This window comes from Saccostrea echinata, unplaced genomic scaffold, assembly GCF_033153115.1.
Source record: "Saccostrea echinata isolate AGI-Se365-2 ecotype Australia unplaced genomic scaffold, CSIRO_AGI_Sech_v1 ptg000025l, whole genome shotgun sequence".
Classification (NCBI taxonomy): domain Eukaryota; kingdom Metazoa; phylum Mollusca; class Bivalvia; order Ostreida; family Ostreidae; genus Saccostrea; species Saccostrea echinata.
The window spans coordinates 15,672,630-15,693,790 of record NW_026889774.1 but is presented as its reverse complement, the minus strand read 5'-3'; the positions used below and the strand labels follow the sequence as shown (position 1 = coordinate 15,693,790).

The window sequence follows — 21,161 nt, the reverse complement described above, 5'->3', positions numbered from 1 at the left end:
GGGGTTTACACTTGAACAATTTGAAAATGAATAATGAAAAATTAAAAAAGTATGTTACTGTGATCAACTTTTCGATAACTTTGTTTTAAAGCCCCAAGATGCATCGACTTACAAGGTTTGATGATTCTAAAAATTCCCAGTATCCGAAAAAATGACTTAGATGTTTTGAGAATGATTAGTCGTAAAATTCAAGAAATAGATCAAGGTGACCTACTTTTTGTTTTGGTTGACACACTTCAAGGCCCCATAATGCATAAAGTGACAAGTTTTGATGATTATAGGCTTCAAAATGTCCAAAATATTTGAACGATATCAAATTAAAAAAGAATACCTGCAAAATTCTAAAAGGAGGTCACCGTGATTTACTTTTGAATCAACATGATATAAGGTCCTAAGATGCATTAACTGACAGGATTATTTATAGTAAGCAAAATATCAAAGTTTCAACAAAGCAATTTTTGGTCAACTTTGACGTGATCTTGAGACCACATCTTTTGCCCCAGGGTAATGAAGATTTTTTTTTTATCTACAACATATTCTCACCCTTGTGTGTAAGTTTGGTGATAATCCGTTCAGTGTTTCTCGAGAAGGAGATTTTTTAACAACCAGTACTTTTGTTTTTTTTTTCTCCCCTTGTTGACGGGTTGTGACGGGTTAGTGTTAGGAAATGTGAGCCCTTGGGCGAAGGATACTTTATGATAAATTTATTTTTTTTTTCTACATTGGATAGTCGCCCGCGTGGCGCAGTGGTTAGAGCGTTCGCTCTAGAGTCGCGGAGTAAGGAGTTAATCCTTACGTCGCGGGTTCGAATCCCACTGTGAGACGTGGAGACCGGTCCTTCGGATGAGACCATATAAATCGAGGTCCTGTGTCGCAGTAGGCGCTGGCACGAAAAAGGTTCCCTCACTGCTCACTGGCCCTGAGTGCCAAGTATAGATCAAAATTTGTAGCTTTCCACCGGCAAGTGGTGGCGTCTCCATATGAGTGAAAAATTCTCGAGAGGGACGTTAAACAATACGCAAATAAACAAATGTACATTTAAAAAATAGATTCATTTGCGATATTCCAGTGAAACAGATAGTTTTGGAACGTTATTTTAATTGCATCTGACTTCCACTCGGGTGAACATATCATTCAGTCACATAGAATCTGGGGTGAGGAGTTGGTGGTGAGAGGGGGGGGGGGGAGGGTGATTGCAGGGGACCTGCCTCCTTCCCCATATTTGAATGAATGTTCTGAATGATTTTCTTTTTTTTTCTTTAAATGAAGTTTAAAATGTTTATTGAAAGGTTGGTCTTCCCCAGTTAATGGACCTCAACACCCTTACGCCTCTTTCAAATACAAGAGGCCTATGGACCACAACGATGACCTGAGTAACTTTGGCCCTGCTGTTCTCTTCCAGACTCACCCTTGTAATACTTACTGTTGCCTGGGGTCATGATTTGAACAATTTAAAATCTTCGCTACCTGAGGAGGCTTTTCTTTTCTGGCCCAGTGGTTCTTGAGAAGATTTTCAAATATTTTTCCTGTATATTGCAATCCCCCCTGGGACCATGATTTCAACAATTTAAAATCTATGCTATCTCAGGAAACTTCCACATAAGTTTCAGCTTCTCTGGCCCAGTGGTTCTCAAAAGATTTTTTAATGACCCCACCCTATTTTTATTTCCCCTTGTATAGGGGCCCTTCATTTCAACAATTTAAACCCCTTTCTTCCTAGGATGCTTTCTACCACTTAAATGGTTAAAATTGGCCCAGTGGTTCTTGAGAAGAAGTTAAAAATGTGAAAAGTTTACAGACGGGTAGGCTGACGGACGGAGAGACAACGAGTGATCAGAAAAGCTCACTTGATCTTAAACTTTGAAAACAAAAATTAAAATTTGGAGTTGGGAGAATTCCTCTCGTTCGGGGCTAGTTATGCTCTTTCTTCTTACGATGTCATTTTTTTTTTATTATAATCTCTCCTCTAAAGATTTATTTACATGCTTTTTGCTATTTACATGCCTGACATTTATTCTGTTTCTACATTGCACTTAAAACAGATTTAAGAATTTCACAGACGAGGCGAGCGAAATGCTTATAGTGTGACAAACATAAAGGTGAAGAATTAATTCTCATTTTATAACAAAATTTTCTTTGATATTTCATCTAACATTAAAGTATAAAATCTCCATAATGTGCAAAAATCTCACAAAATTGATTCATAGTACATGCACACTAAAGAGAGCAAAAAGGACCATTTTCTTAGTATAAGACAATTTTTTGATATGAATGGATCTTGGCTTCATTTTATTTTTAAGGTTTATCCTCAAAGTTTGTGTATAAAGATGCATTTTATGGTTAACAATGATATGGAGCAAAGACCCATTTTACTTAAAAAAAAAAAACAACACTTTTACGACACATGCAACAATCATATCTTTAAAAAAAAAAAAAAACACGTCAAGGGTCACGTCACAAACATGACTTAAATTCCACTTTCATCAAGACATGTGTAGCGTAGTTGTTAGCATGTTAGTCTCAAATTAAACTAATATCGAGGATTTTTATTGCTTAGGGTTCAAACCCCACGAATACCCCTGAATATTTGATAACGGATTTTTTTTCCCAAGAAAATTTGTGTTTATTATAAATAAATTTCGACAAAAAGTCTGTGAGCCAATGCTCGCCAATAATACCCCCCGCTCTGATGTGAATATACGTTCTTATGAATCCTACCATATCATGCCAAATGAAAGAAAAAGTGAGCAAGCTCACATATCCCACGCTCCCCCAAAGCTCAACAATGCAACACATACTGTATTTATGAAATTATTTAAGACAAAGCACCGATTTGAAGGGGGGGGGGGGCTACATGTATCCAAGATTTTGTGTGTGTGTGTGTGTGTTAAATCATTAATATTTTGATCTAAAATCAATAAGGGTCTTATAAGGTCACAAAGTATTTTCACACAAAATTTCATTACAAAAGCTGATTCCAGTGGATTTCCTTATTACCTAGCTGGAAAGTTTCTTCAATAATAAGCAAAACTCTTAGGGCAAAAATAATGGAATCGGAATTTCCTGGTAATATGCACATCTACACACTGTGTACTAAATATCTGCCAAGTTTGACAAAATTCTGTGCAGCGGTTTAGGAGGAGTTGCGCTGACAAACTGTTCATCTCTATATTCAAGATATGGCCAAAAATCTAAGTTGAAAAGTGCCGAAATTCCCGGAAAGAATAAAGGAATCGGAATTTCTTGGTAATATGCACATCTACACATTGTGTCCCAAATATCTGCCAAGTTTGACGAAATTCTGTGCAGCGGTTTAGGAGGAGTTGCGCTGACAAAAAAAACAGGACTGACGGACTGACTGACTGACGGGTCAAAAACATTATACCCCCCGCAACTTGTTGCGTGGGGTATAATAAAGAGTGTGCTAACATTTCAAGCATCTGTAATGAGTAGCTGCTGAGAAAAATGCGACAGAAATTTGGTGCAGACAGACACACAAGGCTAAAACAGAGCGGACGTATGATAACTTTACTCTGAATACTAAATTCACAAAACAAATATGATTTTTATACATCCTAAGCTATAAGATACAAATGGTTATATTTATTTGAACCAAGTTTCTCTCATTCCATTAAATTTGGCTAGGAAAAAAATGTAAAAAGAAGCCTCGGACTGCTTAATGAGTTTGCATCATTTAATCATAATAAAAAAAAACTGCTGTTTCTTTCAGTTAATAAGATGATTTAACCACCTTCAAAATAATACTCACCTTGCATTTAGCTCAGTGAACATGCTACACGTTGGAGATAACGTAGCGTGACGTTATTACATATAAAATACGTTATATTACCGTTATTTTTTCTGTTGTTGATACTTTCCCTAAAATACAATTTAATACTATTTTATATCTTCAAAACTAATTTTTTATGTTTACAAGTTTAAGATGAAGAGAGAAAATATCAAACTGGACAAAAAATTATAATCAATTCGTTGACATATTGTAGAGGGCCCTGGTGACGGAGTTATGGTTTATTGAACGTAATGTACACATATGTGATACGCGTTCTATTTATAGTAGTTTTGTATAAACCCAATAACTGAATTTTTTAAAATAGGTTTTAAGGTTATTACTAAGTGCAGCAAGCAAGAAACAAATAATTGAGAGAGTAACCTGGCATGTTTTCCGCTTATGGTGACGGAGTTTGGGTAGTAGGGGATACATGTACCTCCTTTTTTGTCCAAGCAGACGATAATATAAACTCGTCATCGATATCAACGAAATAATTGTGATCAAATCGATCAAAATATAAGAACAAAATCGGAAGGTGAATCATTAAATTAATATGATTTATATTTCATTATTTTTTTTTTTGTTTCTCCATCAAAACGTGTATATTTACATTAAAGTGAAAGCGGAAGTGTTTTTATTGACATGGAAACAGTGTACTTGAGCAGATTACGATATGCTTCGTTAAGAATAACTAAGCATGTTGCTTAGAAGTTTTATGCAACAGAATCTAAGCATCTTACCTAGTTAAGAATGTGCTTAAAAATTTTAAGTATTTCTTAGAATTTTTATACATACGAATCCAGGTGGCTAAATCATCGTATTGACCTAAAGACAGCAATGATTGTACAATATGCAGACAAGTTGAAAATTGTCACCATTTCTTTTACTTTCTTTATTTCAATTAGTTACTCATAAGATATTATTTATTTTGTTTCATTCCAGCTTGTGAAACCTTTGTTACAACTCAAAATGTAATAATAACACATTAAATGAAAATGTAAAAAACTGGATTATTACATTTTGTTTTATTCCGCTTTGCATCGAGATCACCACAGAATGTAATAACGCAAAATGTAATAACACGATATTTCGTTATTACATTTTGCGTTGGGATTAAAGTAATCATGCATTTGTTTTAAAATACATTTTGCGTTACTCAATTTTTGCGCTGAGGACAAAGCAAAATGTAATAAAACAAAATGTCATAAAACAAAATATAATAATTTTTTTTGTAATGAGTTCAACGCGAAACATCACAAAATTGATTTAAACATATAAATAACAATGGGGAAACTCTTTTTACAAAATGGACCATGACTATGAGACAAATGTTACGACTTTTATGGACATTACTAATCTAATTGTATATATTTTTTTAACTCTGTTTCTAACATTTTTATTGAATACATATACAATATTAACTTTTATTGACATGTCCATTTATAAATCAGTCTGCATTATATATCCATCACTGATATTCTTAATTACCAAAGTTTAAAAGCTCTTAATAGAGAAAAACCGACATCTTACGAACGAACGTAACTCGCCCTAACTTCCCGTATCTTGGTAGTTTTCCCGGGACCAGTTATTGCACCCAGTTTAAAATTAATAAATCAGAAAAATTAAGTATATGTGTATAATAGAACGGACAGTATGTTAATGACTTTGTAAATGATAATTTCTTCTGTCTAATTTTCTGTAATCACTTACAATGTAATTAAAAGCGGACAAATAGAAGAAAATACGCCAAAATACCTATGACGGGTTAGGAAACACATTTGTCATACGTATATACTAGTGTGAGCTGTGTTCATTTGGGGAAAGTTACGTTTTATAGCATGGATGAAATCTAAACTCACACCCTGTATAAATCCATGCAAAGGCAACAAGTTACCAGGTGATGCGATTATATAGTGTCTTGTATTTGAAAGTATACATTTATGTGCTTGTAAGAGAGAGAGAGAGAGAGCACATGCAATGGACAATAATTGTTGTAATGAATTATACAATGTAACATTGTTTTCCAACGTTTCAGAAATCAACCATTAAAAATCAGAAAATAGTTGGCACTTCTCCGGAAAACGTAATATTTTTAAAGTGGTCGCGCGTAGATGTTTGTGTACTTGGGAAGGGAGAGGGGGTCGAAGCTCAACTAATCGAATTGAATGTCCATTTTCATTACATTTAACTAAATGCATGGAATACTACGATCCATATACTACAATCCTTATAAAAGTGGAATGGGGCAATGCATGCATATGCAATATTTTTTTTCCCATATCGTATCTAGTAAAAGAAAAAGTAACTTCATAAAGAAAGAAGGGTAGGTTTTTCTTTATGTGAAATATCACTTCAAAAAAATAAACGAGCATTCATATGATAGACAGTATCTTCTTGGATGATGTATTATGTTGCAATCTTCACTTAATTCATCTTTCGGCTGCCTTTCATGATATATGTTATATCCGTATAGATATGAGGATTATAAAAGCTGCAAATTATGTATTTGAGTAGGGTTCACAAGTTTAAAGCTGGGGGGGGGGCAGCCAGAGAAAAAAATTCAACTTACCTGAAAAAACCTGACAAGCAAAATAATAATAAAAAAAACCTTCTTTCGGTACCATTTTTTCCCCATACATTACTACATTAGCCTTATTTGACTGTAATGCAACAAAGGGGGGGGGGGGGCAACGAGCCTTTCACTGAACATTTCCAACAGTAAAAAGTAATGTGTGGAAAAGGTGGGGACAGGCCCCTCTAGGTGGTGTATATTTATTAAGTTTTCTTTGTACTCAAGCTATGTACCATTATATCATTGTTTGTTAAGCATGCATTATTCGTCAGAATATAACATTACAAGATACACTGTATACGTGAAGGGTAACTTTGACCCCGCACTCAGAGTAATTTCGACCGAAGCTCTAATGTACAGAAAAAAAAACTATAGTCAAAATTATAACTTGCGTCACCTCTAAGAAAAAAAAATCCATGATTTATTCAAGTACACTGACAAAAAGATACTGTAGTTTTTCTAATTGTGAATAATTTGAAGACATCAAGTGCATGACGCTGATTCACTGAGTTGTCAAGGCATGCTTCAAATGTACCTGCACACACAGGCAAATAAACAGAACAGACGAGTTTTCACTGATTCTACTGATATTTTTTTTTTCATTTTTTAAAACAGTCATATATTCTTTCTGGTAAAAGTTATATTGCTGCAGATTTATTTATTATTCATTAGTCGAATTAGAAACATATAATTTTCGTTTTTAAAAGTGGGAGGGGTTTGGGGCGCCAGAGAAAAAAAAGGGGGTGAGGTTTAAACTCGAAAATCCTTTTTTCATGTGGAGTGGTCCAACTTTTTTCGTAAAAAATTTTCTTTATACATTATCATATAAAAATTGGGTCGGTAGATAGGTTATAAATTTTTTTCCAGAAAATGTCAACATTCTTATTGATGGAGAAAGAAAATTCAGGAGGGAAAATTATCGTTTCCTCAGATTAAACAAGTTTTTAGTCGGGTCATTTTTAGCCAGTCGGTGAGGGCAAAGAAACAATTTTTTAAAGATGGTCTAACCTAATTTGGTTGATACCACGTGTCTGGAAATTACTCACCGAAGCAGCATTCATGTGGACAGGGGTTACTAAGGCCAATTTCTGTTCAGCTGATTTAATTGCATTGCATTTTTCTTTGTAAAAAACTGAATATTTTAAAATGAGTGTGTGTGAGTTTCATTTACAAAAACATTCTCATATATGTCACGTCAGGAATGGCTATTGATTAATTTTCTACACAGATATTGTCAGAGATGATAATTCCTTGTAATGGCTAAGAAAACTATCAAAATAAAATTAAACCCGGCTTCAATATACATGTACATGTATTATAACCATATCATGAATCCGTGGGAAAAAAAGCTTCTTCTTAGATATATACGATCCTTCGATGTAATTTTACTCCAGTCTTTGCCCCCCCCCCCTCTTTTTTCAGCTCTTTGATTTTTTTAAATTAAATATTTCGGATTTCCAACAATTCAGCATGAGCATTACTGTAGATTCCTAAATATACGCGAGGAATAAATTATCGCGTAATTACGCGAGAAGCGCCATTCGCGAAATAAAATTACTCGCTTTTATTTTATGGTGCTTTACTGTATGTAAAATCTCTAAATAAATCACCCATTCGCGATTTATTGTTCTCGCGATTTGACGCCCTTCGGCCATTTTGCGATATTAAGTACTCGCGTAAAATAAGGAATCTACTTAAGAGACATAATTTGTTTAAAGAGACACTGTGACGGACTAACGGGAAAACTGACAGAAGTAAAAATTTTTGCAAGACACATGCAGATTTAATTCAATTCTTGAAAGTATTAGATTTAAGAAAATTACAGGTTTCAGAACCTAAAAAATCTACTTTAGTGGAGAAAAATATAAGTAAAACTAAATTTAGTTTGCCCCAACACGAAAAAGAAAACTTAAAAGAAACCCATGATATTGACTCACTATGTAACTTTAAATGCGCATCTGGTGCATCAAAATTGGCACCGTATATGATTTACATGTCCAAAGTTTAGCCAGTAGCATGAACAAAAAGGCCATTGTTTTATGTTTATTTTTTTTTAACTCTCCTTCGCCCTCTTTTTCGTTTTCGTAAGACAGAATCTCTGACTACATGCTTCAAAATGAGACATTTTTCATTTTCCTTTTACATGTGTATTTCCCTTTTCGGAACACCTTTGCTCGTTTAAATGTCCAGTGAAATGTATTGTTGCGTCACGGTGGCGACTACGACAAGAAGTAGTTTTGAGGTATCCTGCGGGGATTTTATCTTTTGAAATCGCAATAACATTGAAGAATTAAATAATGCAAATGTGAATACAATGAACGATCCCTTTTTTTGGTTACGTTCGTTCGTAAGATGTCGGTATTTCTCTAATATGCATGTACGAGGTGCATGTGTACATTGGTTCGCAAATTATAAGTACATATGTGTTTGTCTGGCGAGGAGAATCGGGGCTGGGGGTTACATCGTATGTCGATCATCAAATTTTTATGCGCATGCAGAAACTATCCATTTTATTAATGAAGAGCGGGAGAGAGAGAGAATTTTATTTTTGCTGGTCTGCAATGCACATGCTTTGTAAAACAGTATGAAATCTTTCCAAGAAACCCCTTTCCCGCAATATTTACACCTGCCAGTAAAAATAAATAGATTTCCTTTCTGAATTTCATGCATGTGCCTATCAAAAAGCAAAAGCAAACTGATACACTGATCAACGAAATAACTCCCCACCCCACCCCCACCCAAACACAGATACACACACAGCACGTTTCTAATTTGCAACACCTATAATTTGAATATAAACTGATTTTAAATGGCTAATGAAAGCATAAATTAATTTTTCCTTGTGTTTTATTTTCTCTCCGTTTTCTTCATCCACTACTCAATTGAAATTATTCTTAACCCGACTGACCAAAAAGAGGGTTCTTACATTTCGCTTTGTTGCATTTTGCGTTGATCTCGACGCAAAATGTAATAATCCTAAAAAAGTCTGTCGTTACATTTTGCGTTATTATATTCTGCGTTGATCTCGACGCAAAAATGTAATATTCTTAAAAAAGTTTGTTGTATATTTTGCGTTATTATATTCTGCGTAGATATCAACGCAAATTGTAATTACTCATAACTCAATAATCCCCGTTTATTACATTTTGCGTTGTTATTACATTTCGCCTTTTCATCTGCCAAATGCACAAAATAAATTTTGAATGCCATCTTCATAGTTAAGGTATAGAATCAAAAAATCTCTTCATAAATCTTGCAATTTTATTTTTTTTTTTATTTAACAAAATATCGATGGTACAAACCATAGATAAAATTCAGAAGTTTCAACTTTTGAATTAAACTTGATATTGTAAGCCAACTTTTATTCGAGAAATATTCGCGAGTTTCGCGACCTACTTAAACTCGCGAATAGTTATCGCCGCGGACCATTTATTTTGCTTTGTATTTGTAGAAAATGTTTCCTCAGTGGCGAAAATTAATCGTAGCGGATTGATTTCAAAGCGACGAATCGCGAATAAAAGTTGACGCGAATAAAAGTTGTTTTACAGGATATTCTGAGCGTTTTATTATCTGAGCATGGCATTTTATGAAAAAAAAAATATTATTCTAGAAATATACTGACTGTATCGTTGACAGTGTGGTCTCCAATTGGCTGCCAACTGTTGGTGTTATTACTACAATCCAAACTATACAGTACTCTATATTTTTTCACCCACTGTTGACAACAGCCACTTCTTCCTTGAGTCATAATGCCACGTACAAGACTTGGTTCATTCAAATTGACCTGATAAAGAAATTGTCTCTCTCATAAAAAAATTCCTTTCTTTATTTCTTTCAGAATTGCTTTAAATATACTTAAATTAGTGTACTAGCACAGTCTTCCTCTTTAATGACACGAAATCGTGTTAAACATATAATAAAATGCACATGAATTAGCCGAACAGAGCATCATGAAAAGGCCTTGAACATGATTAAAGGACTAATCGCATGTTTCTAAATTATTTGAAATAAAAAGTGTAGAACGTTCCTTATGACCACAGTTTATAAATTTTGTGTTTTTACTGCGGATAAACCGCAGTAATTAACCAATTATTAACTCAAATGAAAACCCCTGAATTAAAAATCTAAGTTAATTAGATACCGATCACGTGACCCTGTGACGTCAAAGGCGACAATTGCTGATCATTCTTCACGTCAATCTTACTAAAATATACGCGATACAACCTGAATTTTCTGCGTTGTGGACGACCAAATCACTGATTTTATCGATATAAAATTAAATATCAAACCTTATATTTTAGAATTGTCAGCAAGAAAAAAAATATGTTAACATTGTAAAAATAGCAGCGACGATATCGATGGAGACGCGGCGAAGACGAAGAAACTCGCCATCACAATACAATTTGATTTGTCATCTTATCACATATATTGACTTATCTGATTCACAAATTTGATATTGTATATCTTTGTTATTCTTCGTTTTTAGCATAATATTAATTTACTTATGTTTTGTAAAGGATAGCGGTCTCGAAAAATAATTTTCCGATCACGAAACATTGCCGTAATCGGAGATGTACAGATTCTAAATGTTTCGAATAAAAAACGAAAATATCCCAAAAGCCTTATATCTTAGAACTAGTTAATGTTTCTATAGTAATTAAAAAGCAAGGTAGGAATTAATTTGTTCAGCATTTTTCGTAATTAAGCTGCATTTGTCCTTGATAACTCCGTAAATAGTGTGCACATTCTCATCTCTCTATCACTGAATTGTCGCATATGACGTCAGAGCTGTATTTCGCCGAAATCCGACTGAAATATGCATATTGCCGTATTTGAATTTCAACTCTCAATATCTCTTAAAATATGCTTTCAACAACGTTTATTGTATTCAGTATTTTAATAAACAAGGTTGTAGATAATATTTTTTCATAAAATTACGATTTATGAAAGATCATGCGATAAGTCCTTTAATGCTAAAATTAGTATATTCAAAATATTCTGATATATTTAAATAAATCATGGATAAGTAAGGTATGATGACAGAAAAATTAACTAAATCTGAAGATAAATGTTAAACCTGAATCCACTGGTCTACATTGAGATCTTGGGCAGACCAGGCCCCAAGATGTAGAACACCTTTTACATCTTTGGTTTCTGTTGTATTTAGGCGAGCTCTGGCAACTGTATAGTCCTTTGCAGTGCTTCCTTTTTGGTATGAGGAAGAGGCTGAGAAAGCACTGTCTGGAACAGGACTGACTCCAGACACCAATTGATGGTTACAAATGTCTAGAATTTGATAAATTAAACTTTTAATGTCCATTTGTAGAGTCTTTAGCTTCTGTTCAAAGTTATTTTGATTTTCACAATTTATTCATTAGAAGTAAAATCATATTGTACGTACTTATAAATAGAACTCAACTATTTATAAGTACAATATGATTTTTTTTTTTTTATGAATGAGTTCTCCGCCTCCTTTTTTCTTGCTTTTTTCATATACATTGTATTTTCAAGTTTTTGATTTGTAATAAAGTGCACATGATGGGCACATGATATGCCCATCAGATATTGTTATGTATCAAAACATGTACATACATGTAATCAGCAGATATGTAAATACGGACGGGGGGGGGGGTACGGTTTTCATTTAATTGGATAAATAGTGGTGGGTGCTGGACCTCCAGTGTTCTAAATATAGACGTTCACAGGCCCGTAGCAACCTTAACTGACTAAAAGGGGGGGGGGGGGCTCCCGCTTTCACGTTCTACGGGTCTGGTTCATGATTTTGACATTCATTCTATAGGAAAACGATTAAAACCTTGTTTACAATACACAAACTCTTTTGGGGCTTTTTGTGATACTATTCTATAGTCTATATTATTATACCTCTACTGTAATTACTCTATATAAAATTAATACCATAAAACTGTCTATTTCCACGAGAAGAGACTATTTCCCTCATCTGAGGACTACTCCCTGGAAAATCAGAGCTACTCCCTGGGACTACTCCCTCATGAATATTTATTAGTAATTTTAACCAATCAAAGTGTTCAGTGGGCGGAGCGTTTAAGAAATCTCGAGTCTGTGACGTCATGTTATTAGCAATGTTACTATGACGTCAAAACATTTCGACATGCGATGTCAAAATCATACTTGGATTCTAGCGAAATGAAGGCAACGATAATTCTTCGAAATGTCAGTGAAAATACTTTTTAAAAATAATTTAATTGTTTTAGGACACGATGCATTACTTATAACAATGTGTTAAACCGCATGTATTTGCGATTTTGCCTCTACATTGTTTTTTTTTTGGAATGTCGGAATGTCTGGTGAAAAAATTAAATCGTCTATGATTGTTTCGGTATAATAAAACAGTTATGGAATGGGAACTCGGGAAATAGCAAATTTATGGTTCCCCTCGGCAGGAAACTATTTCCCGAGGCGGCGAAGCCGCCTCGGGAAATAGTTTCCTCCCTCGGGGAGCCATAAATTTGCTATTTCCCGAGTTCCCATTCCATAACTGTATACTATGAACATTCATTTTACCCCCCCCCCCCCCAATAGTCTTGATATATAACTGATCAAAGCAATCATACTTTGTAAAAGTCGAAGATCGGTCTAATTAACATTTTATTGCGAGACAAAATAAGTCCCTCCTTACACGCACTGAACATAATTATTAACACTCTCATTGTTGGAGCGTAACGTTATAGTCCCATAACGTTATTCGTGGAGAAAATTTACTTTCTTTAATAAGAAGCAGTTAAAGCTGTAGGATTCAATTTGTTTATTTAACAAATTAAGGGCCCTCATGGGGCAAAAAGAAAGTGCATTGTAAACACCTGTATAAATGTAATACAATATACATACATACAAGAGAGAAAGAGTACGTGTGTGGGGTTGGGTGGGGGTGGGAGTGGGTTACTCTATAATTATTCCAAGGGTTGTTGTGATCTGCAATTTTAAGCACTGCAATAAAGTGGGACATAGCAACATTTTTATCTTTATTGTCGGATCCCTTTTTTATATGACAGATAACATGTATAAGCTAGTATTTGAATACTATACACTTATCCACTGGTGGTAAGTGGGATAGCTCTTTTATCAAACCCGTGACAGGAACTATTCCCTGAGGGCTTGTCCGAGGGGAATAGTGCCTGTCAAAGGTTTGATGAAAGAGCTATCCCACTCACCACCAGTGGATAAGCGTTTTATTATACTGATGTATAACATAATTTCTGAAGGTTGAATTACCAGATACTACAATTTCATAGGTAAAACATTAAAACTTCAACAGAATAGTTGTAAAAGTTTTGAGCAAGTATTTGGAGTAAGATTATAACACTGCAAGCATGAGCTAAAATCCCGATGACGTCACAATGCTACTAAAGTCGTGCTTACATCATCACGCTTCCACGTCGTCACGGGTGACGCAGTTGCCATCTCCGCACAGCCAATCAGAATAGCGGAAACTTTGTCCGCCATTACCTGCGTCAAAACACACAGATGTCGGAGGTGCGAGATGACATCGTTTTAATGCAACATATCCGCTGTGTAACGAAAAATTGTGAGGTCCTATGCATGGAATAGATGTAATTATGATACAAGGTACCCGAAAAGAATACACAAGGTGAGATTTATTCATTTCCTAGGTCCAAAACACGGAAAAACAAGTGTTAACGTTGCATAAACAGCTGATAAAGGCATGTCGTGTGTAAGACCGAAACACAACTGTCTGTTATAAAATAAGTTATTCTGGTATATTAATGTCAAAGTTAGTGATAATATAATTGGCAATTAAAGAGAACAATGTTTAGATTATTTTGAATCACGTACAATAGTGATTTACAAACGTGCTCAGACTATGACTCGACCGTTCAAAGCTATAAATCTCGGTGAACTGAATATAGTTCTCGATATTAAATGAGAATACTGCAAAAAGAATTTTTGTGGGTAATTTTACAATGCTTTATCTTTGAAACATTTTGTGATTGTATATAGCTTTATGAATCTAAATTAATTGTAGCATTTATGGACCATGAAATACTGACTGTATACAGCAAGGTCCAGTCCCCCCAGATGGGTCACAGTCATCAAGAAAGGCTTCTTTGGAATTATCGATACGAGTTGTAAGCTTACTGATATTATGTTAAGAAAAGTATCTGTTATGAAGAAACTTAATTACAAAGCCAGTATGTTTATTCAAGTGAAGATATCATATTATACCATGAAAACTTGACATAGTAAAATCACAGATGAATAGTCATTTCTGTACTATACCTTATCGATTGATATTTAGTCTTGGTGAAAATGCTGAGGATAGTTAACTACAAATTTGTTTATGAGTCAGAGATCAAGATTTTAAAAGCATCTAAAAAATTCCAAGTCAAATGCATTATTTATACTTTAATAAAATATTGCATGCATTCAGGATCAATGATGGAGCACACAAGGAAACAGAAAAGAATCTTCACCCGTGTGTCATAACAGAATGTCCAAATGAAATGTCAACAAGCTACATGCATGTATACACAAAAGGAACATCACCACACCCTAGTTTTCCAGTTAGTTATGTAATTTACAAATGATTATGGAGAAAGGGAACTGCAAAAGAAAAGTAACTGTTTCCACAATGCATCAAAATCTCTTAAGCCACTTATTCTTGAAATCAATGTTTTTTATGCAGTTAAATACCAAGTAAATCAATATTTGAAGTAATATTTGAAGTAAATCAATACTTCTAAAATCTCTTTCTAATTTCATCAGAAAGCACATTTTAGATATTGTTATATTTTACTTTAATTTATTTGTGTTATACTCACAGATCTTTAGAATTTTATTTTTCATTTTAAGGAATCTTTGGATTAATTTTACTATGTTGTAGAACTACAACAAAAACAGAGAGAACCTACAGAACAGACTAAGTAATCGTCTACAACCCCACATAGCAGCAGGAGAAAAACAAGGCCCACTGTCCATGAAGAAAACAGTAAAAAAAAAAATATGTCAGTGATGTGTGTATTATTTTTACCAACATGAAACATTATTGAAAATTTATGAGATTTTTTGACATCCAAACAATTCCACTGTATGTAGAAAAAAAGGGGCGATACAAATGACAGAAGAATTGTCTCGGTCACCATAGGTATTTTTTGTGTAAATAGTCCATAATTGTATATCAACACTGATGAGGCTAAGGCACAATTTTGGAATAGTGTAGAATCAATGTTTAGTGTGTCAGTGATTGACTACTAGTATGTGCATGTGTTGACCTTATACATGTTATGTTAGGTTTAAAGATGAGTGACTGACTTTCATTGACTTCACTAATTTCAGGAGAAGCAGACTTTCCACTTACCTAATGAATTCATAAGCATAATACATGTTTGTTTATGTAATCTTATGGTATCCACAGTGTGCTGAATAGCATAAACAAGTGTATAGTTCATAAATGTATATCACTGCCAAGGGAAATTTGATAGAAGAAAATAATACTTTTTGAATTTGACATAAACGATTTTATTATTACTTATATATGAAATGTACAATTTCATTAAAACTTTCTGTATACCCCTACCTTGTCTTTTTTTTCTTTTGAACATATTGTATCTTTTTATAGGTATCTTTGGATTGACATCTACGATATCAATACAGAATTGATTTTTGATTCCTCTAGGAATATGCAATGCTTAGGAAGACGTCTGTTTGTTCTTCAAACCTAGCAATCTGAACTGTTGGATGGAATTTATTTGTATAACAATATGTGAACATTTTCCTTCTCCCCTTAAGTTTGTGTGTCACTAGTGAAGTACACTGACTGTTTTGATCATTCAACAATCTTTTACATTGTAATTTCTACTTATGATACCCTAGAACCATTAAGGATTTCTGAAATATATATCAAAGTCCATGCCTAGAACCATAAACTGAGAACAGACTGGGGCCTGCATAGGATTTAGAATGAATATCTTTATGTTTATTTTAAACATGACTAAAATCTTGAAAATTTATTTTGTACTAATGTACAAACACAGGAAGATTTTTTTCCCTTCAAATTTATGTGAAATAATATCTGAATTTTTAACTCAAGTTTGTATATCCCATTTATAGTTTTAAGGACCCTTTATAAACTTAAGCAGGATATTTTTTGACATTGAGAAAAATTGTATGAAAGTTTAAATTTTGAACAAGGGTACCTTGCATTTACCCCCAGGGAAAATGGTTAATAAAAGATAATATTGTCGAACAAAAATTTCTATTGTTCACTTTATAACATTTGAGAAAAATGCATCCAGTTGAAGTATCATAAAATATTCAATTAATTTATCTTGGCCTATTAAAATATTAAGAAATTTATTACAAATTGTAGTTTTTAAATTCTTTTATTTTTAGGTCTAGGGACAGAATGTTAAAAATACCACAGAATCAGAATTCTTAAGTGTGCTGTGCGGAGAGGACAAAAAAAATGAAAGAAATAAAAATTTAATAATAAACTATAATCAGTTTGTCCAAATCAAAACGATTGGGGGATCTGGGAGAGAGGGGTGGTGAAGAATGAGTTGCTACATATTTCAGATTTCTTTGAGGGATGTGGTCCAAATATACGACAGTTCTGAAAATTACAAGGGGTAGGAGAGTCCTGAATCCCTTCCGGATCAGCGCTAGCATAAGCAACCTTTCAAAATCAATGAACACATATACACTGCATATCACTTTCTTGATTAGAATTAGTCAGTAACGGAATATATTGGGGGGAAAATCTCTCGGTGGTTGGGGTTTTAATGCTAACTAAACAACAAACAAATATTGTCAATTTTATTGTAAACGTTGAACATTTATAACGTTCCCTGATCTGCTATGCAGTACGTATCAGAATAGTTAGAATAATTATATTTTCCCGCGGTTCGCCAGTAATAGCGGGAAAATATTGTATTGACGGCACAGTGCATTATAATGGAAGGTTCCATTATTAACCAATAGTTATTGGGTGTAAAGAACAGGTTTTCGAAAGGTAATTCAGGTATTCACTTCTAGCCGCCGTGCGGCACGAGTTAGACAAAAATTTTATATAAAATTTTTTTCATGTCTGTATTATTATTATAATATATTATAATATACTTATATATGGTCAGAAAGTTGTGAGGTCCGTTCACAACTCCCCCTGCATCCAGCGGCACCTGGCAACGGACACAGGTTTTCTAGAGTTTTTGCATCGATTTTCATCGTTTTTATCTCTAGTTTTTGCCTGGCCGGCCCTGATGCTATGTAAAGGGGGGTACTGCAGTTGGTTTCCGTATTTTTTAAACATTTAGTAGTTTTGTAAAGAAAAGAAAGTCAGCGGTATGTTTTTCCGCATTTTAGTTTATGTGCATTGTAATGATTATGTTTAATATGTAAAACAAATAAATTACGGGCGTCCAGCAATCACGGCTGGCTGTCAGGCATTGTATGTTTGGGTTGTGTTGTATTTTAATGGTAGTAGAGTTAATACTCTAACTGTGTCTCGGGACAAGTCCACGTTAAACCGGGTCCGTAGGACAATATCATTTTAACGATAGAACGTTCTATCTAGTATCAGAACAGTCAATATTTCGGAGACAGTTGAACTGACCTCCAAGTCAGATGCAGTACCGATCTAGATCGGTAAAGGTTAAAATTATACTTCTACTTACTAAAATTTTGCGATTGAAATCTCTCTGAAACATATCATACGTTTTGACAAACGTTTCTGTATAAATTCGTGGGCAAACAAGCCGATTTGAAAGTTTTTTCGTGCGATTTCTGTAATTTGCATCCATGTTGTTTACGTTAGTTTGTCGGAGTCTGCAACCACGTGACTTTCGTTGCCATCGGTGGGCGGAGCGTGGATGCTTGATCAAAATTGGCGGCAAAAATTGCATGAATATACACCGAGGTACAGCTTTGCTATGCGTGGGAATTTTCTGACTTTAACAGATAGTTATTTTACCTTCTTTACTTTATATAGGAAACATTTTAACAGAAGTATAATAATCTACATAGTTTTATGTGACCCCCTCCCCCGTTTTTCGATTTAAGCATATGTCAGGTATATATTTAGTTGGGTGGCTTGCTGTTTATTGCTAAAAAACGGCCGTTCCATAAGCTCTACATGATTTGCGTTTTTTTTAATTTCATGCACCCCCTTTCTTTTAATTAAAGACTGTTAAGCGCAACGGCCTGTATACACTAATACAGTATATATTACTTGTAAGGTATATTTGCAAGACGTGTTTTGTTTTCCCCATTTTGCTTTTTTGTTCATTTAAATATCGAAATACTTGGTAAAATTTCAAAATAATTACAACACGCCGCCTTAGATCCACCCAAAAACCAACAAAAAAAAAAGAATTCCCATTAGCATATTGATATAAACGTCCGACACCCCTTTAGGGATTTCTCGGACTGTTGAAGCAGTAGATCGAGTTTGACGAGAGATTTTTAATATTTGCAAGTGTAATGCTCCCTTCTGGTTGCACTGTCCGTAAGTTGAGACCTCAAAAGACTGACCACAGAAAGAATATGGTTGCAGGAAATTAATTCCATGGAGTTTCAGACGAAAATACAAGTTTATGTGACCGGCTTATAAAAAAATCAAAATGTCGAGGGCTGTGTACCTTGTGAATTATTAGGTAGGGGCTGTATATATATATATATATATATATATATATATATATATATATATATATATATATATATATATATATATATATATATATATATATATTTATTTATTTATTTATCCCATGTTTACCCCTTTATCCCGTAGATATGACTCATTGGATAAATTTTTTATAATCCACAGTTGTGACGTCACAATGGTTTTTGCGTTAGCGTGATGAAGTAAAATAAAGTGGAGTCCTATATAAAACAGTGTAAAACATTGGTTGTGAAGTATTAAACATGGGATAAAAAGAATCTCCCATGATTTGTAGTTGGATATGACTTTTATCCAACTCGTTGTGTGTTCTTATCCCCTCGCCAAGGCTCGGGGATAAAAAACACACAACTCGTTGGATAAAAATCATATCTAACTACAAATCATGGGAGATCCTATATATATATATATATATATATATATATATATATATATATATATATATATATATATATAATTACGAAGAGGCTCACTTTTACAATCAACGGCTGACTTTTACAGTTTAAAAGGACCAACTTCACCCATGAAAAAGGTGCAATAGGTGTCTGTTGCAACCACTATTGAAATAACGACCACTATTGAAATAATTATTTCAATAGTGGTTGAGAGTGCATTTCAAATCTAAACACAGGTTGTAACTAAACAAGGGTTGCAGCCACTATTGAAATAAGGCTCACTATTGAAACAATGATTTTAATGGAGGTTTTGAATTCTTTTCAAAACCTAAACAAGGTTGCAACCACTAATGAAGTTATGTTCACTTTTGAAATAATGATTTCAATAGAAATTGAAATAATGATCTCAATAGTGATTGAAATCATTATTATAATAGTTGCTGACAATGAATTCAATACCAAAACCACATTGCAAGCCTTATTGAAATAACCCCATTATTGAAAAAAAAATGTATAGGATAAATTTTTCATTATCTTTTTAACATAATAAATTAATTTTTTGCGCTTAAAATATGATATTTAATTTTATGTTTTAATTTCTATCTAGAAGTACTATTAATACACGGATATTTGTGATTTAACTGATCTTGAAATTTTAAGTAATTTTGTTATATAAGGTTCATCTTAGTTATATTAATAGGGGAAAGTAAAAGATTATGAATGGAGATTCATGTAGTTATAGAAATTAGAAAATTTACATTCAAAAGAAGAAATTTTCGTGATATCTATGTGTACAAACTTTCTGGCGAAAATATGGTTATGTTTATTCAAAGGATATAGAATAGAAGTAAATTCTCGCTTATATTCATGGACTTGGTTACACTGCAAATATGGATAGATAGTAAATCCAACGTTTCTACTCGTCAATACATTAAAATCAACCATTCAGGAAACTAAGTCTAAGCGTTATAACATTAGAGGATATTATTTCAATAGTAGTTACATGTATAAAACCGCTATTGAAATAATATCCACTAATGAAATAATATTCCAGTAGGGGTCTTAATTTCAATAGTGGGTGCATTGTTCCAACCACTATTGAAATAACGACCACTATTGAAAAAAATGTTTCAATAGTATATATTATTTCAATAGCGGCACATGTAGTATCATTGCAACCACTATTGACATAAGGATTACTAATGAAATAATTATTTCAATAGCGGACATTATTACCGGTTTTAAACGTGTGACCACTATTGAAATAACACCCACTATTGTAATAATGCTTATACTAATTTCCCTTGAAGTTTTGTTTTTTAATGTCTTAACGAGTGGACGTTTTCTCTCCAAATCAGTGGCAAGGATAAACCTTATATAACAAAATTATTTAAAAATTGCATATATTGATTGATGGTCTGTTGGTTTTCGCTGAGTCGGCCAGATTCAGCGGAAACTTGCATATAACATTTGCATACTTTGTGTGAATTTCAGGTACGTCAATTATATCAAAGATGTCCGTGAATGAATGGTAATTTCTAGAAAAGAAAGGACAACATTTATTTAAACATTATATTTTAAACTCAATAAATTAATTTATAACGTTGGAAAACGTAATGAACAAGTCATCCTTATATTTTTTTTAATAGTGGGGTTATTTCAATAAGGCTTGCAATGTGGTTTTGGTATTGAAATCATTGTCAGCAAATTATTAAAAACATTATTTCAATC

At 33.5% G+C, this 21,161-nt stretch overlaps 1 protein-coding gene across 1 annotated transcript in view; it reads right to left on the bottom strand.

Moving 5' to 3' along the window:
• LOC133192915 (uncharacterized) overlaps positions 1-21,161 on the bottom strand; it is an 804,603-nt gene that overhangs the window by 16,745 nt on the left and 766,697 nt on the right. Inside the window, 2 exon segments of the mRNA XM_061328921.1 lie at positions 9,985-10,146; positions 11,440-11,648. Of these exon segments, the coding sequence (XP_061184905.1) occupies positions 9,985-10,146; positions 11,440-11,648 (371 nt within the window).